The sequence below is a fragment of the Eulemur rufifrons genome, chromosome 8 (genome assembly GCF_041146395.1).
Source record: "Eulemur rufifrons isolate Redbay chromosome 8, OSU_ERuf_1, whole genome shotgun sequence".
NCBI classification, from domain to species: Eukaryota; Metazoa; Chordata; class Mammalia; order Primates; family Lemuridae; genus Eulemur; species Eulemur rufifrons.
Window position 1 is genome coordinate 95851425 of NC_090990.1, and position 19885 is coordinate 95871309.

Genomic DNA, 19885 nt, shown 5'->3' on the forward strand with positions numbered 1-19885 from the left:
TCAGGGTGATAAGAATCTGCAATTCACATTTACAGAGCAACAGCTTGGTGCTAAGTGCTGCCCATCACTGAGCTCGCTGTCATGATTTAGTTAGGATTGCTTTGCCCCACCCTGCCCTACTTGGAGGTCTGCATTTTGCATGTTAAAAGCAGCAGAGCAGCTGCGTCCTGGGGAGGGGGTCCTATGACACTAACAGGCTGCTTGTTCTGCCACAGCTTGGCCTGGGAGGCCCTGCTCGTTAGCTTGATGGAGTGTGCTGTCTCCCAAGATGGGCGGCCCTTCTGCCAGAATGTGGTGTTAGCTGAAATGCAGCCACTTGGCCTAGAGAAAAGAGGATTGGCAAGGGTGAAGGTTGGAATTTGGAGGGGACTGGTGGGGAAAAGTCACTTGACAGTAGCCTCAGGTTATGGCTGAATTAGTTAGGAAGCAGCTGAACTGGCAAGCCAAGATGGCAGGCAGCAAGACTGGCAGCTCCATGGCACCTGACTCTGTCACCTGCCAGTGGCTCACCACATGCTCTCGCCTTTGGTTTTGTTCTTCTCAGCCCCTGAAGGGAAACGATCCTCAGGCCTGACAGCCGTTTGGGTTGCTCGAAATCGGTTTGCTGTCCTAGATCGGATGCATTCGGTGAGTTAAGACTAAAAGCAGAAACTAATTTGGGGAGTGTGGTTGCAGTGGCCCGTTGCAGAATAAAGAGCATCGTTTCTTCCTTTTCTCCCCTGGGCAGCTATGATCTTCATGTTTTGGCTCTACCTCTATCCCTAGCCCTATGCCAATCCCCTTGGGGGAAAAAGGCTTTAAAATTGATGTGATTGGGTTGATGATCACTGTGACTCTGGGCCTAAGAACCAAGCTACAGTCACTCTTAACTACAGGAGCCAGAAAAGCATCAAATTTGAAGTGGGTAAACTGGATGAGGAGTAGTTCTCCCTCGTTCTACTACCTCCATTGGTACTTGAAATGTAACAGGTCTAGCACAAGATAAGCAGTGCTCTCTCAAGGAAATGTTTACCTAAGTGTAAGCCCCAGAAGTGCTGTTGTCTCTCTCTGGTTGACTGAGGAACTCAGACTTTAGTTGAACTTTTTAGGATGTTTCAGTTGGGTGGGGAGAGGAGAGGTATTAAGGCTCTTGGAGAGGATCTTGGTTGGAGTGGTCTACCTGGAGTGGTAATTGACTTGGACAGGGGAAAATCTGCTCCATAGTTTATTGAAGGTAAGGAACAATTACTGAGGGACATCATTAGTTGCTATAATCTTATGTACACACTTCCTCTCTTAACCCCATCTTTAATACTCATTTCAGCTTCTTATCAAGAATCTGAAGAATGAGATCACCAAAAAGGTACAGGTGCCCAACTGTGATGAGATCTTCTATGCTGGCACAGGCAACCTCCTGCTTCGAGATGCAGACTCTATCACACTCTTTGATGTGCAGCAGAAGCGGTAATATGTCTGGTGCCCCTAAGCAGACAGGTATATAGTAGGAAGAGTGTACGTCTTTAGTAGGAGCTTCTTTTCCCCAAGTAAGTTTGTCTTGTGGCTTGGCCACTTCTTATGCTGTATAACTCTAAGACTCTTTCTGGCCCTTTTTTCCTTTCCATGATCACCCTCCATCTTGCACATACACGCTTGTGTTACAGCAAACAGGCTTGTTTATTTACCTGTTTTTACAGTACTTACCTGAACAAAGAGTGCTGTTGGGGCTTAGAATGAGGGTGACACAGAGATTAATAACACAGTTCCTGTACCTAAAGGAGCTTACAGTCCAGTAATGAAGACATACACAAATCCTGAATAATACAGGGGAAAAAGGGGTAGGGGGTTCAGGAAGGGAGAAGTACACAATGTGAGCCAAAATGTTTACATCACCAAGCTACTATGTGGGGAATTTTGTGTGGTATTACATTAAGAAATTGGGGTTTACATTAATTAATGTACAATTAATTAATACGATTAATTAATTTACATTAATGAGGGGTAGAGGGTTAAGGAAGGGGGAAGTGTACAATGTGAGCTAAAATGTTTACATCACTAAGCTGCTATGTAGGGAATTTTGTGTGGTATTACATTAAGAAATTGGGGTTTACATTAATTTAGGAGTGAAAGGATATAGGTCATAGCCTGAGATAAGGGAATCAGATCCATTCATGTTTGCCCTCTTTCTATCTCAGGACCCTGGCATCCGTGAAGATTTCCAAGGTGAAATATGTTATCTGGTCAGCAGACATGTCACATGTAGCGCTACTAGCCAAACATGGTAAGTCTTCATTATATCCACCTTGCTTTAGAGACCAGTCCCTCCCTCCCCCATCCCTGCCAGAGTATTGCACTCACCCTATCCAACAGAGCACTCATGCCCTTTGCCTCTTACAGCCATTGTGATCTGTAACCGCAAACTGGATGCTCTGTGTAACATTCATGAGAACATTCGTGTCAAGAGTGGGGCCTGGGATGAGAGTGGGGTATTTATCTATACCACAAGCAACCACATCAAATATGCTGTCACCACTGGGTAAGTTAATTATCTGGGTTACAGAGTGGGAGAAGGCATTTTCATGAAATCACTGTCCTGTCTTGAGATGTAGGTAAAGTCCCCCATGAACTTTCTTCATGGAAAAACCTTATCTGGCATATATGTGGTAGGGGCATCTGAACATTGTTTTCTCAACTATTTTAAAAACTATGATGAAATATAACACATATGTAGAGAACTACAGAAATTATAAATATACAGAATAGCAAATAAGTCATGTAGTGAACATCTGTGTAACTGCCACCCAAGTCAAGAAATAGAACAGTTCTGACACCTCAGAAGCCCTTTGCCAGGTGGTCCTTATTGATCACACCCAAAAATAACCTTCTGATTTTTATGGTGATTTCTTCCTTGCTTTTCTTCACAATTTTACCACCTAATGTTTTAATATAATTTAGTTTTGCCTGGTTTTGAACTTCATATTAATGAAATCATACCGAAGTCATACAAAATATTTTTTTTTATTTTGCTCACTATTTTGTTTGTAAGGGTCATCCATGTTGTAGCTCTAATTTATTTACTTTCATTGTTGCATAATATTCCATTATGTGATTATATCATAGTTCTACTCTTCAGAAATACTTGAGTGAATCTTACTTTTTGGCTCATATGAACAATGTTCTTTTAAACATTCTATTACGTGTTTTACTGGTGCACATGTACATACGTTTCGCTAGAGTATATACCCAGAATAGAATTGCTAGGCTATAGAGTGTGTATATCTTCACATTTACTAGGCATTGTGAAACTACTTTCCAAAGTGGTTGTACCAATGCATGCCTACCAGCATTGTATAAAAGTTTCTTTACCTGTTATCCTGACTGACACTTGGCTTTGTTAGACTTATTTTTGTCCATCTGGTGGATGTGTAATGGTATTTCATTGTAACTTTATTTTGCTGTTCAGTGTTTTGTAATGAGATTGAGCACCTTTTCATCTAGGCATCCTTCAGGGTTTCATCTTGTATGAATTTTGTTTAAGTCTTTATTTTTTATCTATTATTTTTTTTATTAATTTATATGATTAATATTTGGATATCAGTCCTTTGTCAGGGCTGTGTGTTACAAATATTAGTATCTTCTCTTGTGTAGCATGTCTTCTGATTTTCTTTATGGTAACCTTTAATGAACAGAATTTCTTCATTTTAATATAGCTGAGTTTATGAATCTTTATCCTTTATGGATATTGGGTCTTCTGTCCTGTTTAAAAAATCTTCATTGACTCCCAAAATTATAAAGGCATTCTTCTATATTCTTTTGTGAAAACTGTATAATTTTGCCTTTTATATATAGGTCTGTAATCTGCCTGAAGTTGATTTTTGTGTAATCAACTGTGTGAGGTATAGGAGACTCAATCCCATATTTTTCCATAAAGACACTCAATTGCCCAGCATCATTTATTGAAAAGACCACTCTTTTTCAACTTTTTCATAGTCTCATCTTTGTCATACATAAATCATGTTTGCAAAAATGCAAGGATCTGTGGTCTGTATGTTTATCTCTGCTCTAATTCCACAGTGTTAAATATTGTATCTTTATGATAAATCATTACTTCTGGTAAAGCAGGTCCTCCATTCTTTCCCATTTTGTTTATTTTTCAAAAGTTGTTAGAGTGTTTTCAAGTAAATTTTGCCTTTTCACATAGAATTTTGTTTTTTCACGTAAATTTTTGAATCAGCTTGTTAAATTCTATATAAAGTAAAACAAAAAAACCCTTATGTTTTCCGTTAGAATTACATTGAATCTGTACATCAGTTTGGGGCTAACTCATCTTTACAGTCTTTACAATGTTAAATTTCCTAATCTATGAACATGGTATAGGAGCTTTTCATTTATTTAGGTCTTCTGAACCATCTTTTGATAAAGTTTTATAGTTTGCTCAATGGGGCTCTTGCATTTCCTTGGATAGATTTATTACACACTCAATAGTTTTTTAATGCTATTTGTAAATGGATAGTATCCATTTAAAATTTTAATTTTTGGCCGGGCGTGGTGGCTCACGCCTGTAATCCTAGCACTCTGGGAGGCCGAGGCGGGTGGATCGCTCGAGGTCAGGAGTTCGAGACCAGCCTGAGCAAGAGCGAGACCCCGTCTCTACTAAAAATAGAAAGAAATTATATGGACAACTAAAATATATATATACAAAAAATTAGCCGGGCATGGTGGCGCATGCCTGTAGTCCCAGCTACTCGGGAGGCTGAGGCAGGAGGATCGCTTAAGCCCAGGAGTCTGAGGTTGCTGTGAGCTAGGCTGACACCACGGCACTCACTCTAGCCCGGGCAACAGAGTGAGACTCTGTCTCAAAAAAAAAAAAAAAAAAAAAAAAAAAATTTTAATTTTTGCTGATACTTGATTTTATTTCAAGGACCTTGCTAGACTCATTAATTCTAGTAATTGTATTTTCTTTAGCATCTGCAAGTGATGACAGTTTTATTTCTTTTTTCAGGTACTTATGCATTTATATATTTTTTTCTTGCTACACTGACCAGGATCTCCAACTGTGCTCAATAAATATGATTGTAGGCCGGGCGTGGTGGCTCACGCCTATAATCCTAGCACTCTGGGAGGCCGAGGCAGGAGGATCGCTCGAGGTCAGGAGTTCGAGATCAGCCTGAGCAAGAGCGAGACCTCGTCTCTACTAAAAATAGAAAAGAAATTATCTGGACAGCTAAAAATAGAGAAAAACATTAGCCAGGCATGGTGGTGTATGCCTGTAGTCCCAGCTACTCGGGAGACTGAGGCAGAAGGATTGCTTGAGCTCGGGAGTTTGAGGTTGCTATGAGCTAGGCTGATGCCATGGCACTCCAGCCCAGGCAACAGAGCGAGACTCTGTCTCAAAAAATAAATAAATAAATAAATATGATTGTAGGAAACAGTCTTGTCTTATTCCCCATTTAAAGGGTGAACTTTCAATGTTTTGCCATTATGTGAGCTTGCTGTAGATTTTTGTTTTATGGATATCCTTTATCTACTAAGGAATTTTTCTTTCTTTCTTTTTTTTTTTTGTATTCATATTTGCTAGGAATTTTTTTTTATCATGAATGAATATTGAATTTTATTAGGTGCCTTTTTTATATATACAGGTTGAGTATCCCTTATCTGAAATGCTTGGGACTAGAAGTGTTTCACATTTCAGATTTTGTTTCTGATTTTGGAATATTTGCATTACTGGTTACACATCCCAAATCTGAAAATCTTAAGTCCAAACTGCTACAACGAACTTTTCTTTGGGCATCGTTTTGGCGCTCAAAAAGTTTTAGATTTTGGAGCATTTCAGATTTTGTATTTTTATATTTGGGATGCCCAACCTATATTGAGGTAGTCATACAATTGTTCTTCTTTCGTTAGTTAACATATTGATCAATTGATTTTTTTTTTAAATGTTAAATCAACATTGTGTTCCAGATACAAACCTAACTTGGTCATGTTTTTATCCTTTTCAAATATTGCTGGTTTTAGGTTGCTATATTTTATTTAGGATGTTCGCATTTCTATTTATAAGTGAGATTGACTGTGATTTTCCTTTTTCTTTCTGTCCTTCTCAGGTTTTGCTATCAAGATTGTGTTAATTTTGGCTGGGCGCGGTGGCTCACGCCTGTAATCCTAGCACTGTGGGAGGCCGAGGCAGGTGGATCGCTCGAGGTCAGCCTGAGCAAGAGCGAGACCCTGTCTCTACTAAAAATAGAAAGAAATTATCTGGCCAACTAAAAAATATATGTAGAAGAAATTAGCTGGGCAGCTAATTGGGAGGCTGAGGCAGGAGGATATAGAAAAATTTAGCTGGGCAGCTAATTGGGAGGCTGAGGCAGGAGGATTGCTTGAGCCCAGGAGTTTGAGGTTGCTGTGAGCCAGGCTGATGCCACTGCACTCACTCTAGCCCGGGCAACAAAGCAAGACTCTATCTCAAAAAAAAAAAAAAAAAAAAGATTGTGTTAATTTCATAAAATAAGCAAAATAATGTATCTTTTTCAATTCTCTCAATGAGTTTGCAAAGATTGGAATTATTTCTTCCTTGAATGTTGGTAGAATTTGCCAGTGAAGTCATGTGGGTCTGAGGCTTTCTTTATGGGAGGATTTTTATTATCTAATTCAGTTTATTTAATAATTATAAGACCATATAGGGATTTTCTATTTATTTTTGAGACAATTTTGGAAAATTTTATTTTGGGGGGAGTTTGATCATTTTAAAAAGTTACATCCTTGGCCGGGTGCGGTGGCCCACGCCTGTAATCCTAGCACTCTGGGAGTCCGAGGCGAGCAGATCATTTGAGCTCAGGAGTTCGAGACCAGCCTGAACAAGAGCGAGACCCGTCTCTACTAAAAATAGAAAGAAATTAGCTGGACAACTAAAAAAAAATATATTATAAAAAAAATTAGCCAGGCATGGTGGCGCATGCCTGTAGTCCCAGCTACTCAGGAGGCAGAGGCAGTAGGATTGCTTGAGCTCAGGAGTTTGAGGTTGCTGTGAGCTAGGCTGACGCCACTGCACTCACTCTAGCCTGGGCAACGGAGCAAGACTCTGTCTCAAAAAAAATAAAAATAAAAAGTTACATCCTCATTCTGCAGGATCTATAGTGATATCCTCCTTCTCACTCCTATTGCCTTTTTCTTCTTTTTTCTTAAATACCCTCATAAGAGGCTTATCAATTTTATCCAACTTTTGCCTTTATTGAACTTCTCTATTTTTGTTTTCTATTTCTTAATTTCTACTATTAGCTTTATTTTTCTAACTAAATGCTTTCTTTAGTTTAACTTTTAAGATAACAACAAAATATTTGAGATATCTACTCACTAATTTTTAGTTTCTCCCAATATATGCATATAGAGCCCATTAATTTTTAGTATTTCTTCTAATACAGTGTATGTATTTAAGGCTACAAATTATTTATCAAGTATTGCATTAGCTATATTGACAGGTTTTTTTTTCCCCCTCACTGATTTCTCCTGAGAAATCAACATTTTAAATTGTAATCTTTTTATTGTCATTCAGTTCAAAGTGTTTTCTGCTTTTCATTATTTCTTTGTGTGTCAGAACTCTTCATACCTACCTCTCTTATAAAGGAGTTAACCTGTCCATAGTGGCCTGTTGATTAGCACTTAAGAGTTAACTTTTAGGTCTGATCCCTGTAGTCCAGGTCTGTTACTCAGCTCCTAGAATAATAGCTTATAAATAAAGGTCATGTCATCTGCCCCATCATACAAAAGAATAAAATAAAATTTGGTGTTTAGTTCTGCTCTTTTTTTTTTTTTTTTTAGTTCTGCTCTTTTTTGAATCACTTCCCATCTATACTGTTGTTCAAATGGCACTTGACAGAAGGATAAAGAGGAGACAAAAGGCTGTGTCCTAAGTTTGTTCCATTTCTTCACAGGCTAGATTTTTCTCCTCACTTACTGAAACTTGTGCCCTTCTACCCCCTATTCTTAGGGACCATGGGATCATTCGAACTCTGGATTTACCCATCTATGTCACACGAGTGAAGGGCAATAATGTATATTGCCTAGACAGGGAATGTCGTCCTCGGGTACTTACCATTGATCCCACTGAGTTCAAATTCAAGCTGGCCCTGATCAACAGAAAATATGATGAGGTATGAAGTGGGGATGCACACTAGGAGTATTAAGAGGGGCAGCACTCTTTTTTTTCCTGTAAGTGATCTTTACTTCCTGCCCTACCGCACCCCAAATGTCTAGGTACTGCACATGGTGAGGAATGCCAAATTAGTAGGCCAGTCGATTATTGCTTATCTGCAGAAGAAGGGCTATCCTGAAGTGGCACTGCATTTTGTCAAGGATGAGAAAACTCGCTTTAGTCTGGCACTGGAGTGTGGAAACATTGAGGTGAGAGGAACATGGTTATCAGCCCCATATTGCTTTAGAGGAGGTGAGAGGGTTAGGGTAGCATTGGGACAGCGTTATCCTGGGCTTGCTTCTTTAGCCAGCATAATGAAATTGGGGATTTTTTTAGTTGGGTTAAGCTATCTTCCGGCTATTTTCTCATCTCTACTGTTTCCTGTCTCTGCTTCTGCCATAGCATTTGTACCACTATTGGCATTCTGAATTCAGAACTTCTATGTTAAAAGCCAGATATCATGGAGTTTGAAGATCTCATTATTTTCTTAACACTTAATCTTGCTGACTGGCTACTTAGATGGAGTACCTGTTAAGTTTTGGGGCTTAGAGTATACAGGCATTGTTTTCAAAGGGAGAAAGTGCTTAGGAAAATTGTTTTTTTAATTCTGAATCTCCTCCTTTTATTATTTCTTCTTTCTTTCCTAAAGTCCCTGTGTATCTTCAAACCTGGCAGGTAGGAAATAAGGTAGCTAAGCAAAACTGGCCCAGTGGAATCAGCATCTGCTAGGTGATTTTGTTGTAAAGTAACTTTCTAAGGAGGATGGTGTGATGTGATTCTTCTGACCATGGATCCAAAGGGGTGTTATTTGTTGATAGGATTTTCAATAGAATTGGATTAAAAGCTAGGAGTGATTGAAAATATAGAAAGTTCCTTGGGAAATTTACTTAGAGGCAAATGCTTTGACTGCAGAGTCACAGTACCCTCCAACCTATTAACACAGATTGCTCTGGAAGCAGCCAAAGCACTGGATGATAAGAACTGCTGGGAAAAGCTGGGAGAAGTGGCCCTGCTACAGGGGAACCACCAGATTGTGGAAATGTGCTATCAGCGTACCAAAAATTTTGACAAACTTTCCTTCCTGTACCTTATCACTGGCAACCTAGAGAAACTTCGCAAGATGATGAAGATTGGTGAGGCCCCTGAAACTAAGGATGGGAAGAGGGGTCCTTGGGGGAAGGAAGAAGATGAATAGAGGATAGAGAGAACTTAAGAGAGTAGACATAACATGGTTTCTCTTATTGACTTGTTGCAGCTGAGATCCGAAAGGACATGAGTGGCCATTATCAGAATGCCCTATACCTGGGTGACGTGTCAGAACGCGTACGGATCCTAAAGAACTGTGGACAGAGTAAGTATCACTCCAGGACTCACTGGCTCCTTTGGGGCCTTGGAAGTTTTTTCTCTTCATGTTGAGTTATTCTTATATAATGGTGTGGGATTTGTCTTTATTGTGCATTTTTTCAGGAGAAACAACATGTTCCTATGATGCTCAGATTTTCTTCAAAGCCAAATGGAGGTGCAGCCAGAATATTCAGTCTGGCCAAACACCCTTAGAAAAATAGTCATGGGGAAGATAGCAGGTTTTAGAAGGCTCAGAACAGATACTCTAGTAAATATATTTGGTTGGAATTTTATTCCTTTACTTTTAATTCTAGAGGTTTCACTCATTATTTATTCACAGATACATTCAGAGGATATTTTTTGAGAACCTGCTATAGCATTATACTGGCATTTGAGATACATTAGGGAACAAGAAGGGTGAATGATGTGGTTTGGACCAAGGTGCTATTAGTGGAGGACTGAGTAATGGTCAGATTTGGGATATATTTTGAAGGTAGGGTCAACATGATTTATTGAAGTACTAGATGTGAGATGTGAGGAGAGAAGTCAGGGATGATGCCAAGGTTCTCATTAACACGATGATAGATGTTAAAGATAAGCAACGATATTAGTTATCTATTGCTATGTAACACCATTACCCCAAAACTTAGTAGTTTAAAACAAACATTTATCATCTCACAATTTTGGGTATGGCTTAGCTGAGTACCTCTGGCTCAGTGTCTCTCATGAGGCTACAATCAAGGTGTTGGCCAGGGTTGCAGACATCTCAAGGCTCCACTCGGGGAGAATCCATTTCCACACTCACTCACATGACTGTTGGCAGTCCTCAGGTCCTTGCTCTTTGTTGTCTGGGAGACATCAGTTTCTTGCCATGTTGGCTTCTCCATAGGGCAGTTCACATGACAGGTGGTCTCCCTCAGGGCAAGTGAGCAAAAGAGAGCACCCAGGATAAAAGCCACAGTCTTGGTAATCTAATCTTAAAAGTGACAGCCCACCACTTCTGCCAGGTTCTATCCATTAGCAACTAGTTAATAAGTCCAGCCCCCACTTAAGGGGAGGGCATTACACAAGAATTTGAATTTGAATGCCAGGAGGCAGGGAACATTTGGGGTTCATCTCAGAGCTGCCTGCCACAGCAGCGTGCACTTGGTGTACCTGTACCACATAGTCTGTTTTTTCTATAGAATCCCTGGCCTATCTCACAGCTGCTACCCATGGCTTAGATGAAGAAGCTGAGAGCTTGAAGGAGACATTTGACCCAGAGAAGGAGACAGTGAGTCTTTATTTACATATTGTTTCTGATTATAGGGTTAACTCTGAGGTCATGGGAACAATTTAAAACTATAAATGTCACTCTCCCACCTTGTTACTGGGGAAGGCAGGGAAACAAATAAGATCAAAGGAAGCTCTGTAACTTTCCCTACATGATTTCTAAGAGCTGTTTGCTTTCTGCGTCTTTCCTTCTGCTGCTGTTCAGATCCCAGACATTGACTCTAATGCCAAGCTGCTTCAGCCACCTGCACCTATCATGCCATTAGATACCAATTGGCCTTTACTGACTGTGTCCAAAGGATTCTTTGAAGGCTCCATTGCCAGCAAGGGTAAGTGCCCAGTTCTGTCATAGCATTTTTGTTGTATGTTGTTTTGTGAAGAACTGTCCTACAGAGTACCATTAGCAATTAGTTTCATATGTCCTTTTTTCTGTGTGAAGCCTCAAGGAGCACTAAAATGCCAATCAGAGTTGTGGTGCAGTCTTAAAAACTAAATAAAAGCATTTTGAGATCATTAAAGAAAATATGGAAAATAGGGGGGGAAAGCAGGGATGCCCTACTACCACTGATAACTTCTGTTAATATCTTGGTGTATTTCCTTAGGTTTTACCATGTGTATATAGTCATAGTCTCTGTTCAGTATTTTATCATTCATGACATAAATCTTCAGTTGCTGGCTGAGTGTTGTGGCTCATGCCTGTAATCCTAGCACTTTGGGAGGACAAGGCAGGAGGATCACTTGTGGCCAGGAGTTTGAGACCAGCCTGAGCAATAGTGAGAGCCTGTCTCTACAAACAATAAAAAATTTAACCAGACATGGTGACACACACCTGTAATCCCAGCTACCTGGGAGGCTGAAGCAGGAGGATCACTTGAGCCCAGGAGTTTGAGGTTGCAGTGAGCTATTATGATACCACTGTACTCTAGCCCAGGCAACAGAGTGAGACCCTGTCTCAATTAAAAAACAAAATAAAACAAAACAAAAAAAAACTTCAGCTACCTCTAATTCTGTTATTTGGCTATATGCAGATGTGTGCTACAAGTACTTCCACCATTCCCCTCCTTACTCTCCTCCTATTTTCTTGGATGTGTCTCCTAGTTCATGTCTCCTGAATAAGAGCCTAAACAGACCCTTGGGCATTTTGTGCCCAGCCCTGCTCTTTCCTCTGTCTCCTCCACCTGCTCTATGTTCTGAAGCCTTGCAAAGCTATCAGGAAGAAATTTGAAGAGGCTGCTAAGTAAAAAATGGTTTAAGAGCCAGTTTTTGGTAATATGAAGGCCAGTTGCATCCATCTCTCTTATATTCCCTCCCTCTATGAAACCTACTGCAAGTTAGCATAACATATATACCACAAAAATAAATGACACATAAAAATAATAAGTGGGCAGAACCTTGTACCTGATTTTGAAAGGATGCAGCTTATGTGCAAAGAAGGCCATATCTCAGAATCTCAGACTTGCTGGGCTGTGACAAGCTCCTTTCTGTTCCTTCCTTCTGTAGGGAAGGGAGGAGCACTGGCTGCTGACATTGACATTGACACTGTTGGCACTGAGGGCTGGGGAGACGATGCAGAGCTGCAGCTGGATGAAGGTAAGAGTGCTATTTTAGGACTGTACTGGGAAGATGGACTCCCTGGAATGGGACTGGGTTATGGGACAGTTCAGCAGGCTTCCAGACCATGAAGCCAACTGAGATTCCAACATTTTGCTTCACTTGGCTAAGATTGTGCCACTATCAAAATCTATTTTGAGTTTGATTTTCCTTACAGATGGGTTTGTGGAGGCCACAGAAGGTTTGGGGGATGATGCTCTTGGCAAAGGACAGGAAGAAGGAGGTGGCTGGGATGTAGAAGAAGATCTAGAGCTCCCTCCTGAGCTGGTATGTGGAATTCTTACCCTCGTGAGGTTCTCTCCATTCCTCCCTGTGGAAGCCAGTGGCTTTATTGTCCCCCACCCCTATCCTGAGGACTCCAAAAGGAAGGGAGTCTAGACCCTTCTTCTGATCTGATGCTTATCTCCCATTGAAAGAAGGAAGAATGAGAATCAGAGGCCTTTATCACTTCCATCTATCCTGATATACCCAAAGAGCAGGGGATCTAGGACCCACCTCTAATCAGATGCTTTTGTCTCATTTGAAAGAAAGAAGAATCAGCGTTGTACAAACAGTAGCTTATGAAAAGGCAGCAAGCTTTTTTGTCTTTCTTTAAATCTGAATTGAAGCTTTTGCTATGTCATTTTGTCTCTAGTGAGGTGGCTCCTATTTTGGGGATCTTCTCCCACAACTACCACCCCTCCTCCCCAACAGAGGCAGGGAATAAGGTAAATGGTTGTGTTTTAGATTCATTGGAACAAAATGGCTTAAAAAATGACTCAATTTTTGTTTTTATTCTAGGATGTACCCTCTGGGGCAGCTGGTGGGGCTGAAGATGGGTTCTTTGTGCCCCCAACCAAGGGAACAAGCCCCACTCAGGTAAGCAGGAAAACACAGCCCTGTAGGGATGAGTATTTCTGAGCTGGCTAATACTTGATTAATGTATAAAAATTGTTGGATATTTTTGTACTGTAGGTATGGAGGAGGATAGTTTGGGAAGAGAAAGGGAAAAATTTCACTTGGCTTGGGCTTTTGGTTTCTTGTTAGATCTGGTGCAATAACTCTCAGCTTCCAGTTGATCACATCCTGGCAGGCTCTTTTGAAACAGCCATGCGGGTAAGTCTTCTTAAAGTAATCTTGGTTCTTCCTCTTGGGTGTGCCTAGCTCAGGGTTCCAGGGAGATGATTGACTGATTTTAACCAAATGGAAATGATCCTACTCAAAGGGCAGAGGTATATATTCATCATGGAAGCCCTTGGTCTTAAGTATACCTACCATAAGGTCTTCCTCTTACCTGCTTTCCACTTGGCCTAGCAATCTCTTAAGGTAGATCCTTTAGCCATCTTCCACCCATTTCCAGCTTGCCTTCTAGCTCACATCAGTGAAGTTAGCACCCCTTCCTGAATAGGTATATGTTTGAACACTAAACCATGTATTATAATAAAATTCACAACAATATAGCAGCTGCAACAACCACTAACATTTATTCAATGTTCACTGTGTGCCAGGCACTATCCTAAATAGGTAGGATTATTACGTAGGATACGTAGGTATTATTAAATGAGGTAGGATCTTATAATTAAGTGTATTTTACTGATGAGGAAACAAGTACAAACAAGTTAAGTACCTTACCTAAGGTCAATTAGTTTTTAAGTGGCAGGGCCAAAATCCTTATGTTTCTTTCTTTCTGTGTCTCAGCTCCTTCATGACCAGGTAGGGGTAATCCAGTTTGGCCCCTACAAGCAGCTGTTCCTACAGACATATGCCCGAGGCCGTACCACCTATCAGGCTCTGCCCTGCTTGCCTTCTATGTATTGCTACCCTAATCGTAATTGGTAAGGCTCCTTGCTCCTTTTTTCGATCTGTTCCAAGTTTTGGTAGATACTTCACATGGTAGCCTCAGTGACACAGAATCATCTCAGAACCAGAGTTTCCTAGAAGGAAAAGATCTTTGGTTTTTTATTCTATGGGGTTTGGGGTTTATACCTACTGCTATCCTATCTCCAGCTAATTTCACAAGATGATGGCTATGATGACGTTTGCCAGAAAAAGAAGTTGAGTCCTTGTTGGCTACTGACTATTCTCCTTCCTACTTTTCCCTTTCCAGGAAGGATGCAGGGCTAAAGAATGGTGTACCGGCTGTGGGCCTGAAGCTTAATGACCTCATCCAACGGTTGCAGCTGTGCTACCAACTCACCACAGTTGGCAAGTTTGAGGAGGCTGTGGAAAAATTCCGTTCTATCCTACTGAGTGTGCCACTTCTTGTTGTAGATAATAAACAGGAGATTGCAGAGGTAGGAGGGGTCTGGCCACTGTGCCAATCCTGGGCACCCCCACATTGTCTCTTTTCCATTACCTTCCTCTGCCCTCTCTCTAGGCCCAGCAGCTCATCACTATTTGCCGTGAGTACATTGTGGGTTTGTCGATGGAGATAGAAAGGAAGAAGCTGCCCAAAGAGACTCTAGAACAGCAGAAGCGCATCTGTGAGGTAAGATCTATGAGACTGTGAGCATTACAGAGGCATCCTCCCCTTCTCCCTCCATTAGGTCTGAATTCTTTAATTCCAAACCCAGATCTGACTCTGGGGAAGAAGAGAAATTTGGGTCCATTTCTGCCTGGAGAGGCTACATTTCTTCACCCTACTTCCTCATCTCATCAATCCTCCATAACTAGGAGAGGACTAGAGTCCTCCTAGTTATGGAGGGTAACTCTCTGCTTTATAGCTAGTCTTATTGTTCTGTTTTGTTTTTTGCATATGTAGCAGCTTAGAAATGACCTATACCAATCAGCCTGGCATGTATTCCTCTTTCTATCCACCAGATGGCAGCCTATTTCACCCACTCAAACCTACAGCCTGTGCACATGATCCTGGTGCTGCGTACAGCCCTCAACCTCTTCTTCAAGCTCAAGAACTTCAAGACGGCTGCCACTTTTGCTCGGCGCCTGCTAGAACTTGGTCCCAAGCCTGAGGTGGCTCAACAGGTAGGTGGGAACTCTTTCAATGACCACAGGGGAACCAGATCTTCTCTTACATGGAAGGAGCAGACCAAAGTCCTTGCCTCTGAAACAAAGCAATTTATAATATTCAACCAAAATAGCCAACAGAATGCCATCCTCTGTTTACCTACTGACCTAGGTGCTTCTTTTTGTTCCTGGAAACTGAATTAATAATTTATTTGTAGATGCCACTGGCGTGAGAGTGATCTGCAACATAGAAAAGGCTCTACTGCAACTGAAAATAACCCCAACCCTATCCTTAAGCTCCAGATATCCCAGCACAACCACCACTGACCATCACGTATACATCCTATTACTTGTGCCCTCCAAAAGCATTCTTCTTGGGTGATGGAAGCCTGTTTTACCTTTCTGGGGCCTGACCCTGATAATCCCCAGACTTGGTGAAGGAATGTGGGTCTAGATCCATGGGTCCACTTTAGTACTGAGAGGGGGAAAGCTTGATACAACAGGAATGGTGATAGTTAACTATTCACATACATCCCGTACAGAGGTTGGGACCTATATCCACATAATACAGTTACATCTCACATCAAAGGAACTACCAAACCATGAGATCCTTAGAGTTGTGTGCAGTTTTCTGTCCTAAATAAAACACTCTATCCTTCCCCTAGACCCGAAAAATCCTGTCTGCCTGTGAGAAGAACCCCACAGATGCCTACCAGCTCAATTATGACATGCACAACCCCTTCGACATCTGTGCTGCATCTTATCGGCCCATCTACCGTGGAAAGCCAGTAGAGAAGTGTCCGCTCAGCGGGGCCTGCTATTCCCCTGAGTTCAAGGGTCAGATCTGCAAGGTCACTACAGTAAGTACTATCCTCAAGAAATATATCTAATTCTACCTCCCCTAAGAGATAAGAAAAAAGAAAGAATTTTAAGAAAAAATATATATATATTTAGTATGTTGAGGGAAGAGAAAAGAGAAAGCATGATGGTCCTTTTTTGCTCTTGTATTTGCCCTTAGCTCCACTGAGGTGTGACAGTAGAGAAAGCTAGAGCTTCTCCCCACTGCTCTTTACCAATCAGCAACAAATGTTCCCATCTACCGTGCTCATTGAGGGGTACAGGAAATAAACTTTCTAGGATTCTTAACTTCATGAATCTCTAATTTGTTCCTCTGTTTCCTCTTCTGCAGGTGACAGAGATTGGCAAAGATGTGATTGGTCTAAGGATCAGTCCTCTGCAGTTTCGCTAAGGCCCCCTTTGTGTGTGTGGGTCCGCCACCATATGTTCCCCCCAGAATGTATTAGTCTTTATATCCTCCTCCTAACACCATTGCCCACCCACCTACCCCCGCTGACCCTGCAGCTACCCTTCAGATTACTGATATTTGGCTCTCTCTGCCCTAAAATGTAGTGTCATTTTCTCTTCTTCTATGGCAAATCAAAATGTCTAAACTTGACTTTTGAGGACATATCTTCTGAAGTTGACTACATTGATGGTCAGAGTTGGCCTCTCCTTTCTCACTTAGCTCCTTCAAGGAACAAATGAATACTCTGTAGTGGACATATGGTTTAGTAAATTCCTTCAGTATTTATTCCTCCCCTCCCCACCAGCTTTGTTTCCTTTCTACTAGAGATAGAGAGGAGCAGGATGTAATAAACAAGATGCCATTTTTGACTCAGCCATACCAACTCTTCGTCATTTCCCATTTTCCTTAGGCATTTAAACTCCCAGGCAGGTACCCTCAGCGTACCCAGAAACTTAAGGTCTGAGAAGAAATAATTTGGTTTTCCAAAATGCACACCACTTGTGCATAACCACTTGCTATTGATTTGTCCTTCATAGCCATTGTTCTCATATTTTGTTTCTCACACTAAATAAATTTCTATAAGAGCTTCTTGGCTTGCCATTTATTTCCTGGACACACTCATATTCCTGTTCACCTCATGCAGCTGCCCCACCAAAGCAGTTATCTTTCTCTCAGTAATTTTTTTTCTTTTATTCTTTTTTTTTTTTTTTTTTTTTTAGAAACAGGGTCTTACTGTGTTGCCCAGGCTGGTCTCAAACTCCTGGCCTCAAGCAGTCCTCCTGCCTTGGCTTCCCAAAGTGCTTGGATTACAGGAGTGAGCCACCACACTTGGCACAATAATCATTTTTAATTACAAAATAATATCCACTATTGAAAAAGGAAAGAAGCACATAGTTTTCATAGGCTATATGTGACGCATAGACCTAAACTGCTGTAAGGATGATAGAAAGCAAGTAGCTCCCCTATTCTATTTTTGATTGCAACCTTCCATCTGTTGCTAATTGTAGCCAGTATTTATTGAGCACCTACCATGTGCCTGTCACTGTTCTTGATATTTTATATGTTTTATATATATGTGAATAATTAGTACTTTATGTGTATTACAATGATTACATTGGCAATAGAGTATTTTGCTTGTCACATACTAAGAATAATTGGAGTTCAATAGCGGGAGTGCGGAGTGGACCCCCAGAGAGCCCTGAGCAGTCCCACCACTGCCGCTGGCCTAGTTACCATCACACATCAGACCCAGTCACCATCACTGCAACCGTGAGCAGTGAAGCCGAGACCCAGCAGCCACCTGCCACCCTACCCTCTGCACTGCCAACACCAGGCCTGGCACCATAGGCAGCAGTGGAGGGAGCAGCGGCCCAGGCAGTCTCACATCAGCAGCACCTGCCAGCGGGGACAAGAAGGTCATCACAACGAAGGTTTTGGAAACAGTAAAATGGTTCAGTATAAGAAACAGACACGGTTTCATCAACAGGAATGATACCAAACAAGGTGTATTTGTACACTAGACTGCCAGCTAGGCTGACACCAAGGCACTCTAGCCCAGGCAACAAAGTGAGACTCTGTCTCAAAAAAAAAAAAAAAATACTCTTCTGTCATACTTGTGTGTATATCTAATCCAACCTCCAGCCTACTTCTAGTCAGCTACCTTACAGCAGGTGTTAGTTCTGATTTATCTCTCTGTCCTACACTGTGCCTAGAACAAGTTGTTTGAAACAGGATCTTGCTGTCACTCAGGCTGGAGTGCAGTGGAACAATCATAGCCCACTGCAGCCTCCAACCTCTGGACTTGAATGATCCTCCTGCCTAAGCCTTCAGAGTAGCTGGGACTACAGGCACGCACCACCATGCTGGGCTAATTTTAATTTTTATTTTTTTATTAAGATAGAGTCTCGCTCTGTCACCCTGGGTAAAGTGGAGTGGCCTCATCACAGTTCACTGCAACCTTAAACTCCTGGGCTCAGCCAATCCTGCCTCAGCCCCCGAGTAGCTGGGACTACAGGTGCATGCTACCACACCTGGCTCATTTTTTCTATTTTTGGTAGAGACGGGGTCTCACTCTTGCTTAGGCTGGTCTTAAACTCCTGACCACAAGTCATCCTCCTGCCTCCCAGAGTGCTAGGATTACAGGCGTGAGCCACCATGCCTGGCCATCAGCTAATTTTTAATATTTTTGTAGAGGTAGGATCTTCCTATAATTGCTCAGGCTGGTCTTAAACTCTTGGCCTCAAGCAATCCTCCTGCCTCAGCCTCCCAAAGTGCTGGGATTACAGGCATGAGACACAGCACCCAGCCTCAGCACCAGGTACTCTCTAATTGCTAAAATAGATTTGTGTCTCAAACAGTTGCTATGTTCTGACGGATCTGAATAGAACAATTCCAAAGGAGGGAAGGGAAGTCTAGAGTTTATCTGAGCATCCCTCATTGTCACTCAGTTGGAGGTTGGGTTCTGTATGGAGAAAAGGAGATAGGTCAGGGAAAGTATATTCGAATTGCCCTCTTGCTCATTCCAAGGTCCCAGAGTCCCTTTTTATAACATTGAGTTCTAAATTCCTGGCCCTGTGTTGTTTAGTCAGACAGTACTAATAGAGAATAGAAAATGAGAGATATCCACTAGATTCGGCAGACAAATATGCCTAATTAAACCTGGAGAGAGCAAAGAGTGGCCGATGAGTGCAATAAGTTTTAAGCCCTAGCTTAGGAGTAGGGGATACAGCAGGGAAGACAATAGACGAAAATCCTTGCCTAAATTCTGCGAGGTGGGAGGCGAACTATAAACAAGTACTGTGTATGTTATGATACCGTATGTTAGATAGTGTTAGGAAGAAAAAGAAGGAAGGGAGTTAGAAAGTGTGGATGTGTGAGTGTGTGTATGTGTGTATTGGGATGGGTTTACAATTTTATTTAGTAAGGCCAAAGCGCTTCAGAGAAGATAACACTTGAGTGATATACTGAAGTGAGTGAGAAAAAATAGTATGTTAAGCCCCATAATGTCTTCTCAGTTACATATGCATAGATTGTAGTTATTTGTAGGCAGTTTGTCCCAATCTGGCCTACCCACAGCTCAGGAAGAAGTAATGAAAGTTTCTCCGGGTAATGCGGTAAGTTGAAACAAAGGAGGCCAAGCCATTAAGAAATCTGGTAAGGCCGGGCGGGCGCGGTGGCTCACGCCTGTAATCCTAGCACTCTGGGAGGCCGAGGTGGGCGGATCGTTTGAGCTCAGGAGTTCTAGACCA

The 19885-nt window shown here is 41.6% G+C and overlaps 1 protein-coding gene across 2 annotated transcripts in view; it reads left to right on the plus strand.

Moving 5' to 3' along the window:
- Positions 1 to 17216, plus strand: part of COPA (COPI coat complex subunit alpha) — a 44380-nt gene extending 27164 nt beyond the window's left edge. Inside the window, exons 14-33 of one of the 2 annotated variants that reach the window (XM_069480355.1) lie at positions 545 to 627; positions 1304 to 1443; positions 2172 to 2257; positions 2347 to 2512; positions 7958 to 8120; positions 8224 to 8370; positions 9105 to 9294; positions 9417 to 9512; positions 10690 to 10778; positions 10983 to 11106; positions 12278 to 12367; positions 12546 to 12655; positions 13169 to 13246; positions 13415 to 13483; positions 14066 to 14202; positions 14475 to 14661; positions 14745 to 14855; positions 15188 to 15349; positions 15997 to 16191; positions 16521 to 17216. In XM_069480355.1, coding sequence (XP_069336456.1) covers positions 545 to 627; positions 1304 to 1443; positions 2172 to 2257; positions 2347 to 2512; positions 7958 to 8120; positions 8224 to 8370; positions 9105 to 9294; positions 9417 to 9512; positions 10690 to 10778; positions 10983 to 11106; positions 12278 to 12367; positions 12546 to 12655; positions 13169 to 13246; positions 13415 to 13483; positions 14066 to 14202; positions 14475 to 14661; positions 14745 to 14855; positions 15188 to 15349; positions 15997 to 16191; positions 16521 to 16580 — 2483 coding nt within the window. In that variant the 3' untranslated portion in view covers positions 16581 to 17216. The remainder of the gene's footprint in view (positions 1 to 544; positions 628 to 1303; positions 1444 to 2171; positions 2258 to 2346; positions 2513 to 7957; positions 8121 to 8223; positions 8371 to 9104; positions 9295 to 9416; positions 9513 to 10689; positions 10779 to 10982; positions 11107 to 12277; positions 12368 to 12545; positions 12656 to 13168; positions 13247 to 13414; positions 13484 to 14065; positions 14203 to 14474; positions 14662 to 14744; positions 14856 to 15187; positions 15350 to 15996; positions 16192 to 16520) is intronic. The other variant, XM_069480356.1, reaches the window with a different exon arrangement.
- Positions 17217 to 19885: the final 2669 nt, after the last annotated feature.